At 40.7% G+C, this 22,668-nt stretch overlaps 1 protein-coding gene across 1 annotated transcript in view; it reads right to left on the minus strand.

Moving 5' to 3' along the window:
• Window positions 1–1,450: 1,450 nt before the first annotated feature.
• LOC126165048 (uncharacterized) overlaps window positions 1,451–22,668 on the minus strand; it is a 309,283-nt gene continuing 288,065 nt past the window's right edge. Inside the window, exon 15 of the mRNA XM_049920289.1 lies at window positions 1,451–1,877. Coding sequence (XP_049776246.1) covers window positions 1,798–1,877 — 80 coding nt within the window. The 3' untranslated portion in view covers window positions 1,451–1,797. The remainder of the gene's footprint in view (window positions 1,878–22,668) is intronic.

A 22,668-nucleotide genomic window follows, 5' to 3' on the forward strand; every position in this document is an offset into this window, starting at 1 on the left:
AATTCTTTGTTTTGAGATGATTATTAGTAACAGAATTTTATGCAAAGCTTGTGAAGTTTTATAATAAGTCTTCATCAAGATTATCAACAGTTAAGAATTTGATCAAAGAATATGATAAACAATGTGAAGTACACAATAAGGTACTGGATAATGGGGATTTGAAGATATACGGAATAGCTGAAGTCATAGACATATCAGGGGAAACAGTACAGCATCTTTTATATAAAGAATGAATTGTGAGAAAAAATTGTGCCAGATGGGTGCCACATGTCCAATGCCGTCTAAAAGCAAATGAGAAAATGCATTCCTAAGAAATGTCTTAACTCTATAAAAAGAATACAAATGATTTTATGCAGTAATTTATTACAATGGATGAGACATTAGTTTGGATTTCTTGGCAGAAATGTAAAAGCAATGAAAAGGGTGAATGGAAGCCAGAGTTTCATTATCAGAACAGATAAAGTAGATTTTTGCCAGAGAAGTAGTAGTTATTGTGGTCTTCAGTCCGAAGACTGGTCTGATGCAGCTCTCCCCACTAGTGTATTCTGTATAAGCCTTTCATCTCGGCTTGAGGTGCTGCAATCTTAATCCATTTGAACCTGCTTACAGTATTCAATCCTTGATCTCTTTCTACAATATTACCCCTGGCATTCTTTGATGCCTTAGTATGTGTCAACTGATGATCCCTTCTTTTAGTAAGCCTGTTTCACAAATTTCTTTTTTCCCCGGTGTGATTCAGGACACCATTATTAATGTGTAATCCTGACATTACATTGGAATAAAAGACTGGCACTTTATTTATTTATTTCCTGTCACAGCTGTAGACATAATCATTAATGGTGATTTGTTTCAAATGAGTCCAAATAGTTTTGACCCCACTGTCTGGGTCTTCATTGTCCGATTATAAAGTAATACCATTGTAACATATGAAAGTTTTGCTCTTGTTCTCACAGTATACATTCAAACTGTCTGCTCCTGGCACAACTTACTTCTATACACTAAGTCTTTATCTAGTGCATGGAAGTCAAAGAGATTATTATAACTACAATTGCTGCATACTATGTAAATCATCTTAACCAACTGGATAAAAAATATGAGAAGATGCCTAAATGACAAAAAAAGGCATCTTTGATGAGGATGACAAATTGCATCTGCTCATATAGGGAGCCCTGAATTTTTGAAGTATGAGTTGCTGCAATGTAAACTCAGTTATGGAAATTTCTTATCCACGGACTTGCATCAGTTTCCAGATCCAAAGAACATTTCTGTCTTGGAAACATTTTGAATCCATTGAAGAAGATATGTCAGTTGCAGGTGAGTATTCTGGAAACCTTTCAGAAACACATTTCATGTGGGAAAATATGAGGCAAATATAACTACCCACACACAATATCTTTTTACTGTCTTTTCAAGAAATTTTTATTGTTCACCCTCATATGTGCATACAGTTACTGCTTTACTATTGTTTTTATCTAATATTGATGTTCAGTCTCATATGACAGTTCAAGTTTTTGCAATCCGTTCACCAGCTGAAATAGGATTTGAGAATTTCCTTCATGGAAAAGATGTAAACTGCGATTTTATTAAAGATGCACATATATACAACAACATTCAAAACACAAAGTTTATAAAAGCTGCAGACTAACCATGTGTTACTTGGCACTCCAATAAATTGCAGATAAAAAGAGAACCTGTATCAATACAAGTTTCACGGGTAGTAACAAGTGTAGTCGCTATTTAATACAAGATGACGCTGTTCTCTCTGCCCCTTCCTTATCAGTCTCTCTGAAACCACTGTCATGGTAGACTTATGTAGATTGGACCAAATGGTATGCTCCTATCTTGTTGTAGAACTACCTTCTTTCGGAAGTCCAGTTCTGAAATTGAAAAGGCAATTTCTTTAATAATTTTACGAGTTAAAGAAGAGTACACAAAAAACATCAAATATAGTACACCATTTCGAAGAACAAATAATAGAAGGAAAAAGGTGACCACTCGCTATATAACTGTGGCATTCATCAGTCGACAGGCATATACACAATAAAGGAAATGTTATTGAATTTTCAGAATGTCATTCTCCAGAGGTAATGCAAAAAACACACAGGCTCACATATAACACCTACATTGTCACAGCATTGCAGGCAGACTGTGGGAAGGGAAAGAAGGGAGGGAAGGTTGCTTGAGGGCTAGCAAATCACAGAGTAAGAAGGTAAAGTGGGGGTAATGGGGACAGGTTGTAGTGCTTTGAGAATTTCCGCATAAATTACAGAACCACTCATCCTTCTACTGTCTTGAACACATGATATTTTAAAAATAAGTTGCAAGAACGTACATGTTGTGTGACACATGTTTGTGCGAGCAGGCTGGAAAGCAGTCATGAGCACAAGGTAGATGCGTTGGTCAAACGGCATCGACAAGTGTTTGCCGCTTGAGCCACGGAAGTCGTATTGGAAGAACAAGAAGTAATCATCTAGTATTCTTTGCTGTTTTAGTGTCTCCGATTATTGTTAAAGAAAAGTGAACAATTAATTATAGACATTTTGATTGGACTTCATGTATTGGACTTAAGCAAGACATACGTTCATAAATTACGAGTGGTTCTTAAACCAACTCACTTATAAATGTATTTAAACGTATTTCTACAACTCGAGCTACGAGTGAAATACGACAAGATGAATATATTTATACGTGGAATGTGAGAATGTTATTCTGCATAGTTAACTACACCATTAATTGGTGAAAACATAAAGTTTGTATGTGTACTGCACACGTTCTATCGTCAAAAGAGCATTAGAACTTGGCAAGATGGAAGAAAACAGGAATTTTGAGATGAAAATGAGATAAGAATATGATATGTGTTGCCACAGCAACCAAGTATAACAAGACGAGAGAACCATTAAGAGAAACTAGATTAAGCCCAATAATCAAATGAAAATAAATAAATAAATAAAGAAATAAAAAATAAAAAAATGCAAATGCAACAAAGGGAAAGACGAAAGAAAGTCATAACGTTAAAAGAACAGAGAGATCTCGATGTATTAGACTAAGAAGAGATACGCCGAAAACAATTCGACTAAGAAAATTTGGTACGGAGAGTACACAGCTCTCACGCACATCACAGCTGACAGTGATGCTGAAACCAACATTCGACATTGCCTGCACCCTGCTGTTCACCGGTGCTGACTCCAAATCCACCCACCGATGCTGAAACCAACATTCGACGTTGCCGGCACCCATGCTGTTCACCAGTGCTGATTCTGCACCTGGTCACCGAGGCAGCCCAAAACTCTATGCCGGGTGAGCGTGAGTCAATAATTGTTTGAATCAAAAGTTACAGAAACTATTCAAAGACTATAGTACTGTAGTTAGTATATTTAGGTGAGTTTTTTTTTAATGATAACCTGATCTAAAAATTAAAAAAAATAAAAAAATAAAAACACACACACACACACACACACACACACACACACACACACACACACACGCCATGGATAATACTCAAAAAACTGGGAAACTTCAGAACCAGACATGGCTATGACAGTGACAAAGGAAGTGCCAGACTGGTCTGAAGTAGTGAATTTAATTAAAGCCCAGTGGGCAGTTTCAGCGGCTTTAAGATAGGAACTAAGTCTTAATATATCTAAAAAGAAAGATGATGAGACTTACCAAACAAAAGCGCTGGCAGGTCGATAGACACACAAACAAACACAAACATACACACAAAATTCAAGCTTTCGCAACCAACGGTTGCCTCATCAGGAAAGAGGGAAGGAGAGGGAAAGACGAAAGGATTTGGGTTTTAAGGGAGAGGGTAAGGAGTCATTCCAATCCCGGGAGCGGAAAGACTTACACACACACATATCCATCCGCATATACACAGACACAAGCAGACAGTCTTTTTGTTGTGCTTATCTGCGACTCAGCATCTCCGCTATGTAGTGAATAGCATCAGTCCTTTTCATAATACTGTCAATAATTTCTGTTATGCGGATGACACAACTTTTCATTTTTTCATCTGAAAATGAGGCCTCTTGAACACAGTCACTTCACTATGGCAACTACCGTATTCAGAACGTTTCTCCAATAAGTAATTTCTTCATCAATCTGGACAAGCAATCAATTGTTGAGTCAGCCATCAATCTCACTTCTAACTTCCAAACTAAGGATAGGCTACTGTATTTATGACACACAGAGTTTTCATGCTGAGTTCCACAGTGTTCTGCATTTTTCCACTCATTAAATCCTTCGTTGTCAAACTGAGTCTTATTGTCCAATGGACCTAATACCGAACAGGGCCCATAATATACAGATCTTTTACTTTTGGAATAAATCAGCCGATTTTGGCCATTCATTTCACTATTTTTCTGTTTTCTTTGGAAGATACTCACTGGCGAGAAATGCTGCTGATCAGCATATATTGTTTCCCCTTTTCGCAAGTCATCAGACTTGTTCTGATCGAAGCCATAGCTTGCAATATTCTCCCTTAAGGTACCATTAATTACTCATAAAGCTGGATATTTGTTTACATGTACTGTTGTCTGCACTTGATAATTACTTAATGCCTGATTCTGAGATAAATCTTCAATTGCTATACTTACTGACGATTCCTCTACTTCCTCGTAGTCAAAAACATAAATATCAATTTTGTCAAAAGTAGACTGTTCAACAGGTGACTGTTGGTGTTGGGCCACAGAGTTCAAATCTATTTCATCTTTTTCAGATTGTACTGTATGATATGACTTCCAAATGAAAGTGCTGGCAGGTCGACAGACACACAAACGAACACAAACATACACACAAAATTCAAGCTTTCGCAACAAACTGTTGCCTCATCAGGAAAGAGGGAAGGAGAGGGAAAGACGAAAGGATGTGGGTTTGAAGGGAGAGGGTAAGGAGTCATTCCAGTCCCGGGAGCGGAAAGACTTACCTTAGGGGGAAAAAAGGACGGGTATACACTCGCACACACACACACATATCCATCCACACATGTACAGACACAAGCAGACATATTTAGAGACAAAGAGTTTGGGCAGAGATGTCTGTCGAGGCAGAAGTGCAGAGGCAAAGATGTTGTTGAATGACAGGTGAGGTATGAGTGGCGGCAACTTGAAATTAGCGGAGATTGAGGCCTGGTGGATAACGGTAAGAGAGGATATATTGAAGAGCAAGTTCCCATCTCCGGAGTTCGGATAGGTTGGTGTTAGTGGGAAGTATCCAGATAACCCGGACAGTGTAACACTGTGCCAAGATGTGCTGGTCGTGCACCAAGGCATGTTTAGCCACAGGGTGATCCTCATTACCAACAAACACTGTCTGCCTGTGTCCGTTCATGCGAATGGACAGTTTGTTGCTGGTCATTCCCACATAGAATGCATCACAGTGTAGGCAGGTCAGTTGGTAGATCACGTGGGTGCTTTCACACGTGGCTCTGCCTTTGATTGTGTACACCCTCCGGGTTACAGGACTGGAGTAGGTGGTGGTGAGAGGGTGCATGGGACAGGTTTTACACCGGGGGCAGTTACAAGGGTAGGAGCCAGAGGGTAGGGAAGGTGGTTTGGGGATTTCATAGGGATGAACTAAGAGGTTACGAAGGTTAGGTGGACGGCGGAAAGACACTCTTGGTGGAGTGGGGAGGATTTCATGAAGGATGGATCTCATTTCAGGGCAGGATTTGAGGAAGTCGTATCCCTGCTGGAGAGCCACATTCAGAATCTGATCCAGTCCCGGAAAGTATCCTGTCACAAGTGGGGCACTTTTGTGGTTCTTCTGTGGGAGGTTCTGGGTTTGAGAGGATGAGGAAGTGGCTCTGGTTATTTGCTTCTGTACCAGGTCGGGAGGGTAGTTGCGGGATGCGAAAGCTGTTGTCAGGTTGTTGGTGTAATGCTTCAGGGATTCCGGACTGGAGCAGATTCGTTTGCCACGAAGACCTAGGCTGTAGGGAAGGGACCGTTTGATGTGGAATGGGTGGCAGCTGTCATAATGGAGGTACTGTTGCTTGTTGGTGGGTTTGATGTGGACGGACGTGTGAAGCTGGCCATTGGACAGGTGAAGGTCAACATCAAGGAAAGTGGCATGGGATTTGGAGTAGGACCAGGTGAATCTGATGGAACCAAAAGAGTTGAGGTTGGAGAGGAAATTCTGGAGTTCTTCTTCACTGTGAGTCCAGATCATGAAGATGTCATCAATAAATCTGTACCAAACTTTGGGTTGGCAGGCCTGGGTAACCAAGAAGGCTTCCTCTAAGCGACCCATGAATAGGTTGGCATATGAAGGGGCCATCCTTGTACCCATGGCTGTTCCCTTTAATTGTTGGTATGTCTGGTCTTCAAAAGTGAAGAAGTTGTGGGTCAGGATGAAGCTGGCTAAGGTAATGAGGAAAGAGGTTTTAGGTAGGGTGGCAGGTGATCGGCGTGAAAGGAAGTGCTCCATCGCAGCGAGGCCTTGGACGTGCGGGATATTTGTGTATAAGGAAGTGGCATCAATGGTTACAAGGATGGTTTCTGGGGGTAACGGATTGGGTAAGGATTCCAGGCGTTCGAGAAAGTGGTTGGTGTCTTTGATGAAGGATGGGAGACTGCATGTAATGGGTTGAAGGTGTTGATCTACGTAGGCAGAGATACGTTCTGTGGGGGCTTGGTAACCAGCTACAATGGGGCGGCCGGGATGATTGGGTTTGTGAATTTTAGGTAGAAGGGGTGTCGGTGGGGTCAGGAGGTTGATGGAGTCAGGTGAAAGGTTTTGTAGGGGGCCTAAGGTTATGAGGATTCCTTGAAGCTCTGCCTGGACATCAGGAATGGGATTACCTTGGCAAACTTTGTATGTGGTGTTGTCTGAAAGCTGACGCAGTCCCTCAGTCACATACTCCCGACGATCAAGTACCACGGTCGTGGAACCCTTGTCCGCCGGAAGAATGACAATGGACCGGTCAGCCTTCAGATCACGGAAAGCCTGGGCTTCAGCAGTGGTGATGCTGGGAGTAGGATTAAGGTTTTTTAAGAAGGATTGAGAGGCAAGGCTGGAAGTCAGAAATTCCTGGAAGGTTTGGAGAGGGTGATTTTGAGGAAGAGGAGGTGGGTCCCGCTGTGACGGAGGGCGGAACTGTTCCAGGCAGGGTTCAATTTGGATAGTGTCTTGGGAGTTGGATCATTAGGGGTAGGATTAGGATCATTTTTCTTCGTGGCAAAGTGATACTTCCAGCAGAGAGTACGAGTGTAGGACAGTAAATCTTTGACGAGGGCTGTTTGGTTGAATCTGGGAGTGGGGCTGAAGGTGAGGCCTTTGGATAGGACAGAGGTTTCGGATTGGGAGAGAGGTTTGGAGGAAAGGTTAACTACTGAATTAGGGTGTTGTGGTACCAGATTGTGTTGATTGGAATTTTGAGGTTTTGGAGGGAGTGGAGCTGGAAGTGGGAGATTGAGTAGATGGGAGAGACTGGGTTTGTGTGCAATGAGAGGTGGTTGAGGTTTGCTGGAAAGGTTGTGAAGAGTGAGTGAGTTGCCTTTCCGGAGGTGGGAAACCAGGAGATTGGATAGTTTTTTGAGGTGAAGGGTGGCATGCTGTTCTAATTGGCGGTTGGCCTGTAGGAGGATGCTCTGAATAGCCAGTGTGGATGTGGGAGAGGAAAGATTGAGGACTTTTATTAAGGATAGGAGTTGACGGGTGTGTTCATTGGCTGAGTTGATGTGTAGGTGAAGGATTAGGTGGGTGAGGGCAATGGATTGTTCAGTTTGGAACTGGTGTAGGGACTGATGGAAAGAAGGGTTGCAGCCAGAGATGGGAACTTTAAGTGTGAGGCCTTATATATAAATAAAAAAATAAAAAAAATAAAAAAATTTCTTTGCATAGTTTCTGAAACACCTATTTACCAAATTAAATTACATCTTACTGATTAGTTATGATTATTTATGTACTATAAGTTTGTACGCACCTGTGATGTTAACATTACAAAATTATTCATACAATCCACAAAACACATTGAAAAATTACACCACACGACCAGCAAAATGTGCTAGAGAAATATTTATGTGTATTATTTGGCCACAATAACTTGACAATTGCACATGTGCTGGCACAAGCAGAGAAAATTGGCACTAGTTGAAAGATATTCATTTGTGTCTGAGGCACTGCCACTGTTAAGCTGCTTATAGATGCTAAGTAGTGCTGTACATATCGTTACGGGTCATGGTGCTAGCTACTGTTGCAAGCAGCAGACACTGCCTTCCCCTTACCACTCATCTCCCCTCAACAGCTTTAATGTGGTGGCAAAGCCATTCCCAGCAGCCACTGTGCGAATTGTCAAGTTAACATCGTCAGATAGTATTAGAAATTGCAGGATGCAATTAACCAAAGTCACTTTTCTTTAGTTTTTGAAGTAAATATGGGATGGAACTTACCCATTTGTATCACTACTCTATATCTACACTACGTGATCGAAAGTATGCAGACACCCCCAAAAACATATGTTTTTCATGTTAGGTGCATTGTGCTACCACCTACTGCCAGGTACTCTATATCAGCGACCTCAGTAGTCATGAGATATCGTTAGTGAGCAGAATCGGGTGCTCCGCGGAACTCACAGACTTCTAACATGGTCAGGTGATTGGGTGTCACTTATGTGGTACGTCTGTAAGCAAGATTTCCATGCGCCTAAACATCCCTAGGTCCACTGTTTCCGATGTGATAGTGAAGTGGAAATGTCAAGGGACATGTAAAGCACAAAAGCATACAGGCCGACCTCGTCTGTTGACTGATAGCGACTGCCGACAGTTGAAGAGGGTCGTAATGTGTAATAGGCAGACATTTATCCACACCATCACACAGGAATTCCAAACTGCATCAGGATCCACTGCAAGTACTATGACAATTTGGAGGGAGGTGAGAAAACTTGGATTTCATGGTCGAGCGGCTGCTCATAAGCCACACATCACGCCAGTAAATGCCATACAATGCCCCGTTTCATATAAGGAGCATAAACAACGGATGATTGCCTTGGAAGAACATTGTTTGGAGTGATGAATCACAGTACACAATGTGGTGATCCAACGGCAGGGTGTTGGGGTACATCCCTGTAGTGAACTGGTCTGCACAGAGTCCTGACCTGAACCCTATAGAATACCTTTGGGATGTTTTGGAATGCCGACTTCATGCCAGGCCTCACCGATCGACATTGATACCTCTTCTCAGTGCAGCACTCCATGAAGAATGGGCTATCATTCCCCAAGAAACCTTCAGGCACCTGACTGAACATATGCCTGTGAGAGTGGAAGCTGTCATGATGGCTAAGAGTGGCACAACACCATACTGAATTCCAGTATTACTGATGGAGGGCGCCACAAACTTGTGAGTCATTTTCAGCCAGGTGTCCGGATACTTTTGATAACATAGTGTATCTCTCCTGAACTCAATGCAACCATGCAGCATATGCCTACAACAGCTTGACTGTGCTTCGGCTCCTGCGGTGGACACACCGTGTTCATGCAGTCAATCCAGCCAGACACACTTAGCAACTAGTCATGTCACTCGTTCCCACATTGCAACCAAATGTGACTATGCATACTGTAGAAAAATTTATCTAAGTGGGGAAACATATTAAATTTTCAATTGTTTGTGTGGACCTAATAACATTTAGGCATATAAACATGAATCTTTTCAATTACTATAAGACATAAAAAAATTTTGATGCCAAATTAGCCACCCCTAAAATCTGCCACCCTAGACTCCAACCTACTCAGCCTGCTGGTAAATGCACCACTGTTATGCATGCTTCCCAAAATCGGTAAACCTTGTCACCCTCAATACCCACTTCAGCTACTTACTGAGCTCCCACCCAAGCAATCTCAAATCTTGTTGACCAACAACTCCAATCTATTGTCCACAACACAGCTTCCCTTTTCAAAGATCCCAACTGCTTCCTTCACAGTCTCTCAACTATTCTCCTATCATTATCACCTGGATCCCTACTCATCTCTGCAGGGTGTATACGAGGACAAGGAAAAAAAAATCCCGTATTTTTCCCGTATTTCCCGGTTAAAAATACACTTTCTCCCGGATGAAAACACACTTTTTCTGTTTTATTAAGTAACAGTATATTTTCCCTCGAAACCTTAAAATTTATCAATCCTTTGAATGGTTATGTTTTTATACAGGGGCGTAGAATTATAGAAAACGAAACTCGGGGAAGAAAACCCCTTTTGGAAAGATTTTTGATGTGCAGCAACATGTATGCTGCATATTTTTGTATTACGAAAGCATAAATTCGAATTTCACCAATTTCCGAACCATTGTAATCGAGATTGCGATGCGCTTTTGTAAGCCAGTCATAGCTCATGTAACGTGATCCCGCCACCCGATGACAGCGGATATTCAGACCACAGGACACGTGATGTTGTCAGCTAATAGTAACATCACTGTTAAGTAGCGCGGATACACAAACTGGAAAGGTAATGTTTTTAATTAAGATACGTTGTGTTGCTACAAGCAAAAGCAAAGCTTTCACACATAATATTGGTCTCTGAGGTAATAAGCTGCAAGAGAAGCTAAGCTTTCACATGTAATGTTGATCTTTTTTGCGCGTGTTATACTTTAAGATATATCACAAAAATTTGCCAGTAAAATTTTTAGCCGAGCCCAGTGACTTGTCCTCAAAGTTTTCCACAAACAAATTAGCTACCGCAGAAGAGAGAGAGCTTCCCGTAGCACTACATCAATTTGCTCATGATAATGACATGAATGTCTGGGCAAAAAATATTTATAAATGGCTCGTCATCAAACACTCTGTGATTTAAGAAGTTCATCGTACATTGCCGCACATAGTTCAACTTGCGTAAAAGGAAATTTACTTTGAAAGTAACGCTTTTCAAATCACCATTCGCAATACTTTCCCGCGACCTGTTAGAAATAGGTTCGTTTCAGTAGTTGTCAGAGACCGCCAGATGACAGGCGCCGCCGCTCTTTGGCAGCTACTATGACGCAGTAAGCCCGTATGTTCACACGAGTAAAACATTAAAAGATCTTACATTATGTCATAAAAGAAAAAAGACGTAAGAGGATACTCCAAGAGCATTGGAATTTCGTGAATTGTACTAAAATGGCACATTTAAAGTGCATACTTAAAGAGCACATTCGTAGGTCCAGATTCGCAATGAAGTAGACCTCGACCTGATATTAAGCTTTTCAGCGTGGATTCAGGGATGTTAATCTTCTTGGAGTACCAGTACTGTATCAACTCATTTTTGATTCTATATTGTGGCATAATGCCATACGTGGTAGAAGATGAAAACGTGCACTTGAAATGCAGCGAGCTGTTGAAATTAGCCAAGAGTGTGGAACTAAACACTTTGTTTCAAACACATTGACTGCCTCTGTGTAAAAGATTGATAAAAACCAAATTTCTTTAGGAAACCGACAAAAATAACTTCATTGCTCAACAAAGCGATTAATGCATGACTGTCAGAAAAGTGGAAATAAAATAAAATCTGAAACTAATACGTATATTAGCCTTCCGTGATTATGTGAATGTCTTAATTCACTTGACAACTCCCGGCCACAGAAATCCGTTTTGTTTTCATTCGACGTGAGGGCAGTAAAAAGAGGAAACGGCAAACTTAGTGTAAACACAGGTCACGTGGAGACTAAAAACTTCCCCACTACAACTCACACTGCTCTGCGCATCAGCCCCGGATCTACGGTAATTCCGAACCGGGGCAATACTGCGATAATAGCGCCCCTCCCGCCCCCCACCCTCCCAGCCCCCTCTCCTCTCCCTCGAGCGTTTGAGATATGACGTCAAAAATGTTATAAAATTGAATTTTCAAAAATATGTTCATTTTGTACGCAGATCTATCTGAAGAGTCTGATAAATAAAACATATATGTTCGAGGAAATGTAAGAAATATTGTTTGGTCTTAAGTGCGCCAGAGTGCAGTGCCACCCCTCTCCACACAGCATTCTTCTATCGCACGTCACTGTATTTCGCTCCGTGGAATTGTAAAGTGTATATTTTGTACTGGCCGGCCGCTGTGGTCTAGCGGTTCTAGGCGCTCAGTCTGGAACCGCGCGACTGCTAAGGTTGCAGGTTCGAATCCTGCCTCGGGCATGGATGTGTGTGTTGTCCTTAGGTTAGTTAGGTTTAAGTGGTTCTAAGTTCTAGGGGACTGATGACCACCGATGTTAAGTCCCAAAAAAAAAAAAAAAAAAAAAAAAAAAAAAAAAAAACAAAAAAAAAAAAAAAAACCCTCGCAATTAATACTGGATGGGATTATTTGTAATCGGGAGAACAAGAATTCTTCAGAAAATTTGCACTCTGTATTGCCTGTTAGCTAATAACTTTCTGTTTTGGATGCCATAAAATTAAATATACGATACATAAAACCAGTAAAGATCAGAGACAAACGGGACAGTACACATTTCTTCAATCCTTAGCTCCTAGTATTATTTTTTCTCTAATATGCTACAGCTTTACATGGCGCGCTTTCCTTTCTGCGAAAGAATCTATTACCTTATCAAAGTTCGTTAAACGTTTTGCTACATGAAAAATCGAAATATTGTTGTCTAATACTGCGTAAGCTATTAATACAAATAGTACCCAAGATTGGTGTGGTTTCTCGATCTGATTACGTCTATTTTGTCACTGACTGCTAGATAAAACAAAATAGGCCTTTCTAACACTGCAGAAGTTGCAACACACACCAAATAAACGAGACTGTTTTGGTACAAATGGTCATTTTTATAACACGACAGAATATAATTCACGAAGGCCAACATAAAATGCCTATTAAGCCTACTACAAGCAAAAAGCTTTATGTTAGAAAATAGTCTCACATTTCATTCATACGCTCCTGTTTCACGACCATGGGATCGAAAAGTAGTAGCACGAGATTTTTATATAAATTTTGAATCGTCATATTCTTCCCTAATTTGTGTGATGTCCCCGTTTCTTCTCCTTCCTTGTTCTAACAATCAATCTTGTCATGACTAATTCTGGAACTATTCCAGCCTTTGTCAAAACTTATTCACCAGTTAACTTCACTAACCCTGCCAGCATCACCGGTTTAGTTATCTCTGATTATTCTCCGGTTAGGTGTTGTTATGTTCGTACAAACCATTCTCCACGCTACTTCCAGAATAGAACTTAAGCGGCTGCTAGACGGGGACTGTACAACTGATCCTTACTAGTGTAGCGACCTGGCCAAAAATTTTCTGACACAGTTTCATTTTTCTGAATACACCGAGAAGAGAACACGTAATCTTTCTTACCTGTTATTCCTGTTGGTCGTTTATTTTCACTCTGGAAGTCTGAATCTATCGATTTCCCTACTAAGTATAACAACGCTGATCATTCGCAAACACAATCAAGAACATAACAGACAGCGATTGCGTTCACTCGTTCGGCTTTACTTCGCTCAGCTCGTGTAGCCCGGTCCCCTTTTGCCTGCAGGAAAGTTTATTTCTAGATGCAACTAGGATTTCCCTGACTGAGACATCACGTACACTATGCACGCATTCAAAAATCAACTTATGATTCATTCAGAAATCAACTTACAGAGTGTGTCCAAAAACTAACAGGAATGCGTTTCAAAATCATAGGAGTAATCGATAGACCAACTTGCGCTGGACGCTAGGCGCTTTGTGAAACAAGGTTTTTCCTCCTCACGAATATGAATTTGGGACCTCTCTCCCTCCCTCATAGATCGGGGCCTGCTGCGCATGAGTGAATCTGGCAGCTTGGGCGTGGCAGTAAAACTTTTCCCGGTTGCATCTAGCAGCTTGCTGCGACTGCTTACACAGCCAACATCCACATTTCTGTAGCCAGAAGCGGGAGAAGGTACTACTCATATTCCACTCAACTGCCATGCGCATGAGCCCGCTCGTAACTGCTAAAACGAATCTAATGTACACACTTGTGACGTCACGCTCATCGGAGGCAATTTATTGTTATGAAGCATTGCATAGTCTTCCTAAAGCGTTTGACACAATTTTCTATTGGCAAACGCTTGTATGAGCACTGTGTTTTGTTGTATATGGCACATTTCCTTTGCGATTAATGTTTTATTTTCTTTTTTTTTTTCCTCGTTCACGTTTTATTGTTGCAGTATTATTCTGCAATAGCGCGATACAGTAATATCCTTTGTTAGAGTATCGATTCTTACCAGTTAAAATAACAGAAATTTAACTGAAAACTAACACAATGAAAAATTCCCGGAATTCTCAAAAATTCCCGGGTTTTTCCCGGTTTTCTCCCGGATAAAAAAATTCCCGGGTTTTTCCCGGATCTCCCGGTTATCCCGGGTCGTATACACCCTGTCTCTGCCAAGGTCACCTCCCCATATATCAACATTCCTCATGCTAATGGCCTTGCTACTGTCAAACATTACCTCTCCAACATCCTACTAACTCAAAGCTCACAACCTCATTCCTTATAAACTTAGCCAACTACACCATTACCTGTAACTACTTCTCTTTCAAGGGGAAGATACACAAACAAATCTGCAGCATAGTCATAGGTACTCATATTGCACACTCAAATGCAACCTGTTCATAAGCCACTGAGAAGAAACCTTACCCATTCAAGATCCTGAACCCTGGTCTGGTTCAGGTTCATAGATTATGACCCAGGGTCAAGATATTCTACCCTCGTTCCTCCACAGCCTCAACAGTATATCTCCTATCTGTTTCACCTGATCCTCCTCCATCTAGTGATGCATCTCCCTCCACCTGTTCAATGGCCAGATGAAAACCCCTGTTCGTATCGAGGCCACACAAATAAACAGTACCTCCCTTATTATAGCTGCTAAACCTATGTTACCACCTGTGTATGTAGCATTTACAGCGACAAGCAATCCTTTGCCCAGTATGCTGAAGGTTTACTAAGGATTTCACAGAGAGGCACTACCCACTGAATTAGCAAGCAAATAATCTCCTGCACCATATCCACACATGCCTTTAATTCTCCAACTTCCTCCATGAAATAGCTGCAAGGGAGCATCCCTTCATTATCAAATATCACCTTGGACTGGAACAACTTAACCACATCCTTCTCCAGTTTCAACCAATTTGGTCCCAGCACTTGCACAGTGACAGTCTGCTGCCCACCTGATCTACAACGTATGCTGGTTCATCCTTAAGTCACAGCTACTCCCAACCCCTTCCCATACATGTCATATTCCATGGAAGATTTAGATGCAAGACCAGTCCTATGCATCCCTCCAAGCACAACACATTCCAGTGCCCTCACAGATTCTTCTTACCCAGTCACCGAAGGGGCCAACAGTGTTAAATAGTCATGTCATAAGCTAAATCTGCTATAAATTTTGCACAGCATTTTACATAGTTTTGTCCACCAACCACCTGTCCACCCAAATGAATTCCACTATCAGCTGTGGCCAAGAGTAGTGTTGCCCAGTTCTTTCAGTGGTTTGGGTAAAGATAGTGGTTTCACAGAACAGAGAAAGCACTGGACAGTAAATAGGTACATTACCAGAATTTGAACACTGCTGTTCATTTGTTGGAGCTGTGTTCTTTTACAGAGCATAACAGCTGACAATGGCCACATGTGCGTGTATGTGTATGTGTGTGTGTGTGTGTCTGTGTGTGTGGTTTGAAGTGTTAAGTGGGCAGCCTAGGAAGGAATAATGCAAAAAGAGATCACTAAGAAAACTATACAGAAATGACTATAGGGGTAACTAAAGTGACAAAGTGAAGAATGAAGTTGGAGAATGGGATGAGTCACAGATGAGTAGAGAACAGAGATTAAGTAGAGACTGAGACCAAGAGGTAGTCCCTCTCTTCAGCAGCTCCATTCTTCCATCTGATGCTGATTTTAACTATGTTTTTGTTAGGGGCCTACATATCCTTCCCCAGATTGTTTTATTAGCAAAATCTCTCCATGTCAGTCAATGCTCCGCTTTCAAATCTCCATCTCCTTTCTCTCTGTCTGCAACAAACAACTACCACAGCCCATCCAGAGTGAACTGTCTCTATACTTCATCTTTTACTGCTGCCCATATCTCTTTCAAGCCCACATCCATTACCATACTTCATCTCTTCCAAATTCACCCTACCCACTCCTATCTAGGACAATCACTCTTTCCCACTGTACCTTAACACGTGGAGAATGTAGCTTTTTTGCCTGAAAAGCAAATGATGTTATCAGCTAAGTCAATTACTTCAGGTTTTCCCCTTCTAATTTGAACCCAACTGTTGTTTTGTCACAAGAAAATAGCTTACTGAGAAACACAAAAAATTATAAAATAATAATAATAATAATAATAATAATAATAGTATTCCATGATAAATGATCATGTTCTGAAGAGAGATCTAAGATGGCAGCAACAAGTGTTGTGTTCTGATCAGTTTTAAATTCTGAAGGTTTTTAGTTCTGCACTGCTTTGCTCTACACATGTGACTAATTGGTCATGCGCTCTCTGATCTCTCTCTGTCATGTGGCGGCTCGCCGCTGGGCGCATGTCTCTTTATGTGACACCATGTAAGTGACTAATGCTTTGGTGATAATGAAATTATGATGAAGACAACACAATACCCATTGGCCAAATGGACTCAGCTGGGAACTTAACTCAGGCTCCTTGGGTTGGCATTCAGCCACACTGATCCTGCAGCTACCAACGCTGCTCTCCCTGATGCCTCAAAGTGATGTTGCTTGAGTGCTAGCTCCAATGGAATGAAGGAATCAGCACAACCAGCAACAGCAGATGAGAAGGTCTGGTTACCCAGGCAGTGGATGACCAATGGGATGAAAAAGCCAGAGGATTGGTAGACCAAGTGTATATCTTCTTTAAAGGAGACTATGTCAAGAAGTAATGTGGATCATTTACAAAATGAACTTTTTCCTTGCTTTTTTACAACTTATCAAACCACCCTCGTATTTCTATTAAAGTGAAGTCAACATTGTCAAAAGCTTTCTCTAAGTCTACAAACGCTAGACATCTAGGTTTGCCTTTCCTTAATCTATTTTCTAAGATAAGTCGTAGGGTCAGTATTGCCTCACGTGTTCCAACATTTCTGCGGAATCCAAACTGATCTTCCCCAAGGTCGGCTTCTACCAGTTTTTCTATTCGTCTGTAAAGAATTTGCGTTAGTATTTTGCAGCCGTGACTTATTAAACTGATTGTTCGGTAATTTTCACATCTGTCAACACCTGCTTTCTTTGGGATTGGAATTATTATATTCTTCTTGAAGTCTGAGGGTATTTCGCCTGTCTCATACATCTTGCTCACCAGATGGTAGAGTTTTGTCAGGACTGGCTCTCCCAAGGCCGTCAGTAGTTCCAATGGAATGTTGTCTACTCCGGGGGCCTTGTTTCGACTCAGGTCTTTCAGTGCTCTGTCAAACTCTTCACGCAGTATCGTATCTCCCATTTCATCTTCATCTACATCCTCTTCCATTTCCATAATATTGTCCTCAAGTACATTGCCCTTGTATAGACCCTCTATATACTCCTTCCACCTTTCTGCTTTCCCTTCTTTGCTTAGAACTGGGTTTCCATCTGAGCTCTTGATGTTCATACAAGTGGTTCTCTCCAAAGGTCTCTTTAATTTTCCTGTAGGCAGTATCTATCTTACCCCTAGTGAGATAAGCCTCTACATCCTTACATTTGTCCTCTAGCCATCCCTGCTTAGCCATTTTGCACTTCCTGTCTATCTCATTTTTGAGACGTTTGTATTCCTTTTTGCCTGCTTCATTTACTGCATTTTTATATTTTCTCCTTTCATCAATTAAATTCAATATTTCTTCTGTTACCCAAGGATTTCTACCAGCCCTCGTCTTTTTCCTACTTGATCCCCTGCTGCCTTCACTACTTCATCCCTCAGAGCTACCCATTCTTCTTCTACCGCATTTCTTTCCCCCATTCCTGTCAATTGTTCCCTTATGCTCTCCCTGAAACTCTGTACAACCTCTGGTTCTTTCAGTTTATCCAGGTCCAATCTCCTTAAATTCCCACCTTTTTGCAGTTTCTTCAGTTTTAATCTACAGGTCATAACCAATAGATTGTGGTCAGAGTCGACATCTGCCCCTGGAAATGTCTTACAATTTAAAATCTGGTTCCTAAATCTCTGTCTTACCATTATATAATCTATCTGATACCTACTAGTATCTCCAGGATTCTTCCATGTATACAACCTTCTTTTATGATTCTTGAACCAAGTGTTCTTCTTCTTCTTCGGTTATCAACCCACAGGTTGGTTGGCAGCAGCACGCCATTCCGTTCTTTTGTCAACTTTCTTCTTCATATCTGCATAGGTCTGGCACCCGATGTCATTTATTACTTGTTGAATGTAGCTTAATCTAGGTCGTCCTCGGCGAGTTCTTCCTTCAGTGATTCCTTCTAATATTCTCTTAATGAAATTGTTATGCCGTAAAATGTGACCTATGAAGGTTATTCTTCTTTTCTGTATATTTCGCCAAAGAGATCTGTTTTCTTTCACTCTTCTGAGGACATCTTCGTTTGTAGCCTTGTCTCGCCAGCTGATTTTTTCCATTCTCCGGTAGCACCACATTTCGAATGCCTCTAATCTTCTCTTTTCTTCTTTTCCACAAGTCCAAGTTTCACATCCGTAAAGGGCTGTACTCCACACATAGGTTTTCATGACTCTCTTTCTTACGTCTAAACTAACATTTCTACTCGTCAGTAAGTTTCTTTTTCCATTGAATGCTATTTTGGCAAGTTGTATTCTGTTTTTAATGTCACTTTTGCTCCTTCCATCTGCTGTTATTTTGCTACCTAAGTAGTTAAATTCTGTAACCTGCCCTAGTTTCTCTCCCTTTATTGTTATTCGTATGGGTTCATTGTAGTTCAGGGCGCCACTCACCATCACTTTAGTCTTTTTCTTATTTATTTTCATTCCATACTGTTCTTTTAAGGTGTTTTCCATTTCATTGAGTGCGGCTTCTAAATCTTCTTTCCTTTCTGTAATTATGGCGATATCATCTGCATATCGCAACATATCTATTTTCATTCCGTTAAGTTTTATTCCTACTTCAATATTCTCTCTTATTTTGTCTATTGCTTCTTGGATATATGCGTTGAAAATTACTGGAGATAGTGGGCATCCCTGTCTCACTCCTTTCCTTATTCTTGCTGTTTCTTCTTTGTTTTCCTTCTTAACTAAGGCTGTTTCATTTTGGTATATTTTAAAGATTATCCTTCTATCATTATATTTCAGACCAGCCTTCTTCAGAATTCTAAACATTTCTGGCCATACAACATTGTCAAATGCCTTTTCGAGGTCTACGAAGGCTATAAATACTTGTTTGTTTTTGGAAATTTGTTTCTCAATTATTAGTCTTAAAGATAAGATTGCTTCCCTCGTCCCTACACCGCTTCTAAAACCGAATTGGTCTTCACTTAGAGTGCTATTCAATTGGTTTTCAACTCTTTTCAAAATTATTCTTATTAGAATTTTTGATGCGTGTGAAAGAAGACTGAGTGTTCGGTGGTTTTCACAGTCCATAGTAGATGCTTTCTTAGGTATGGGGAATATGATGCATTTCTGATAGTCTTCAGGAACTTCACCTGTTTTGTATATTTTCTGTGTTAGCTATGATTAAGTTATGCTCTGTGCAAAATTCTACCAGACGGCTTTCTCTTTCTTTCTCTCCCCCAATCCATATTCACCCACTATGTTTCCTTCTCTCCCTTTTCCTACTGACGAATTCCAGTCACCCATGACTATTAAATTTTCGTCTCCCTTCACTACCTGAATAATTTCTTTTATCTCATCATACATTTCACCAATTTGTTCATCATCTGCAGAGCTAGTTGGCATATAAACTTGTACTACTGTAGTAGGCATGGGCTTCATGTCTATCTTGGCCACAATATTGCGTTCACTATGCTGTTGGTAGTAGCTTACCCGCACTCCTATTTTTTTATGCATTATTAAACCTACTCCTGCATTACCCCTATTTGATTTTGTATTTATAACCCTCTATTCACCTGACCAAAAGTCTTGTTCCTCCTGCCACCGAACTTCACTAATTCCCACTATATCTAACTTCAACCTATCCATTTCCCTTTTTAAATTTTCTAACCTACCTGCCCGATTAAGGGATCTAACATTCCACGCTCCGATCCGTAGAACGCCAGTTTTCTTTCTCCTGATAACGATGTCCTCCTGAGTAGTCCCCGCCCGGAGATCCGAATGGGGGACTATTTTACCTCCAGAATATTTTACCCAAGAGGACGCCATCATCATTTAACCATACAGTAAAGCTGCATGCCCTCGGGAAAAATTGCGGCTGTAGTTTCCCCTTGCTTTCAGCCGTTCGCAGTACCAGCACAGCAAGGCCGTTTTGGTTAGTGTTGCAAGGCCAGATCAGTCAATCATCCAGACTGTTGCCCCTGCAACTACTGAAAAGGCTGCTGCCCCTCTTCAGGAACAACACGTTTGTCTGGCCTCTCAACAGATACCCCTCCGTTGTGGTTGCACCTACGGCACGGTCATCTGTATCGCTGAGGCACGCAAGCCTCCCCACCAACGGCAAGGTCCATGGTTCGTGGGGGTAGGTCAGTTTGAATAGGCTATTGATTTCCCAATATGCAGACACACTTGACACAATATCGATCAATCATGTGAAATTTGAATTGCGGCGCTGGTGCAATGGATGGATACGTGAGATACTATGAAACCAGGCATACAACAATCTAATGTCTTGCTTAAAATTTTAACAATTTGGTGAAACATAGGAGGAAATAGCATTAAATTCTATCAACTTACAAACATTTGTTGTATTTGAATAGGTTTGAAATAAAATTTCTCAAACAATTATGAATACCATATACATACATTTATGCTGATTTTTAAGTAAAGGTAGCATTCAAAGTCAAAAATCTTGTCCTTCAAAACCCATTACATGATTCTGAACACAAGTTAGTATTTTATTTGGTTATGAGAAACTAATGATTTATGAAGTGCACTGCAAATGAAAATTCAGTAGATGTTCACAAATTAGAATACTGGGGAGGGGGGGGGGACACGTTACCAGCTATTAACCAGCTTCAGATCAACATTCAAATGAAATGAGAAAGAAAACTAATCTTGAATTAAATGTCTAACAAATGAATCAAATCTCTTTATACTGACTGCAGTTGTTATCACAAGGATAAATTACAGCAGAAAGACCACTGTGGAGATATTACCAACAGATGGCATTAGGTCTTGGGACGAGCAATTTTCGAAATTCATGATTGCAGTTTTTTATTTATGTATTATTGCTGTTGTTACATATGTCCTGCATTCTAAAAGATATAGATGTCTGTTTCTCATGGTTGCTCAAACACAACACTGCGGAAGGATTAAGGGGGAACAGTGACACGAGCTTAGCTGAGAACTATATTGAGTGCAGGGAGGTGAGTGGTTGGCCTCGCTGCTTGGCCCCCTTCCACAAATCAACGAATCAACCCATCAAATTGACTTTAAAATTGACCAAATACTCAACAATAGCATTTCTGCAGGAGATGCTAAAAGTCTAGACTGGGGCCAGTAGCCTACTTACATGTTTCACGCAGCAATGTTGTCGACACTCATTGTAAGATGCAAGTGATATGGGGTGTGTCACCTGCTACACAACCAATGAGAGAGCAGACATTTTTAACATTCTCACATCAGTAGAGAAGCATAGAAGCAACATACTCAGAAGAAACAGCCAAATTTGTGACAATGAAAGTATAAGTTTCACATGATGACGATGATGATGATTAAAAAATGTGGTAACGCAGACAACAGGGTAAACAAAGGAGGCAGTAAAGAACTATTTCTTTTTGTTTTTTATTTCTCCTTGTATTATCAAAACACATACAACCAATAAATGGCATAAGTTTATTAGAAGTTTGTAATTTTGACTGGTCAGAGTATGTTATGAAATAAATATTTCTGAAGGAACCTCTTAAAAAAATGGGGGATCGTCTTTCATTCAGAGTTGTATAATACTCGGGTAAATATGGTAACTGTTCCATCTTCGCCGTTCTCAAATTTCACTCCTAACATGTGACACCATGCCCAAGTGCTTCATTCCAAATCAACTTTCTAAAAGAGTTTTTACCTTTTGCTCATCTCTTCACTTTGCACAAATGTGAGTACACTGTCCACACTTTCAGACAGAATAGCTTTCCCTTCCTTTGCACTTAGCTTGTACATACATGATGATATCACTTCGAATAAATCCTAGTTTTTCTAGTGAGTTATTTACACTATCATTCCAACATCTGACACTTTATTTCAGTCCATATACTGAGTTGTTTGACCTGCAAACCAAACTTTCTTGACCCTTCTTGATGAAATCTTCTGTCTGGAACTGCACTCTTCACATCAAACTGGCCAATATGCCAGTTTTTCCCAACACTGGCTGCTATCAATAGACACATCGTTTCAAAATCTGAAACAGCAGCATAAAACTTATTATAGTCTACACCGTCTATTTGACTAAATCCCTTCCCGAATAAACAAGCTTTAAAAATCTGCTTCTCACCCACTGTCTTCTTTCTAAATACCCACTTGTTCTTCCAGCATCTGCCACTTTGTTTCAGTACATATAATACACCAGATGATAGCTCAACCCATTTCCAAGTATCATGATTCTTCAAGGAGTTAATTTCTTCATTCGTTGCAACTACCCATTCCACTGCCTCATCAGAATTAACTGCTTCATGATATG

The sequence above is a fragment of the Schistocerca cancellata genome, chromosome 1, assembly GCF_023864275.1.
Source record: "Schistocerca cancellata isolate TAMUIC-IGC-003103 chromosome 1, iqSchCanc2.1, whole genome shotgun sequence".
NCBI classification, from domain to species: domain Eukaryota; kingdom Metazoa; phylum Arthropoda; class Insecta; order Orthoptera; family Acrididae; genus Schistocerca; species Schistocerca cancellata.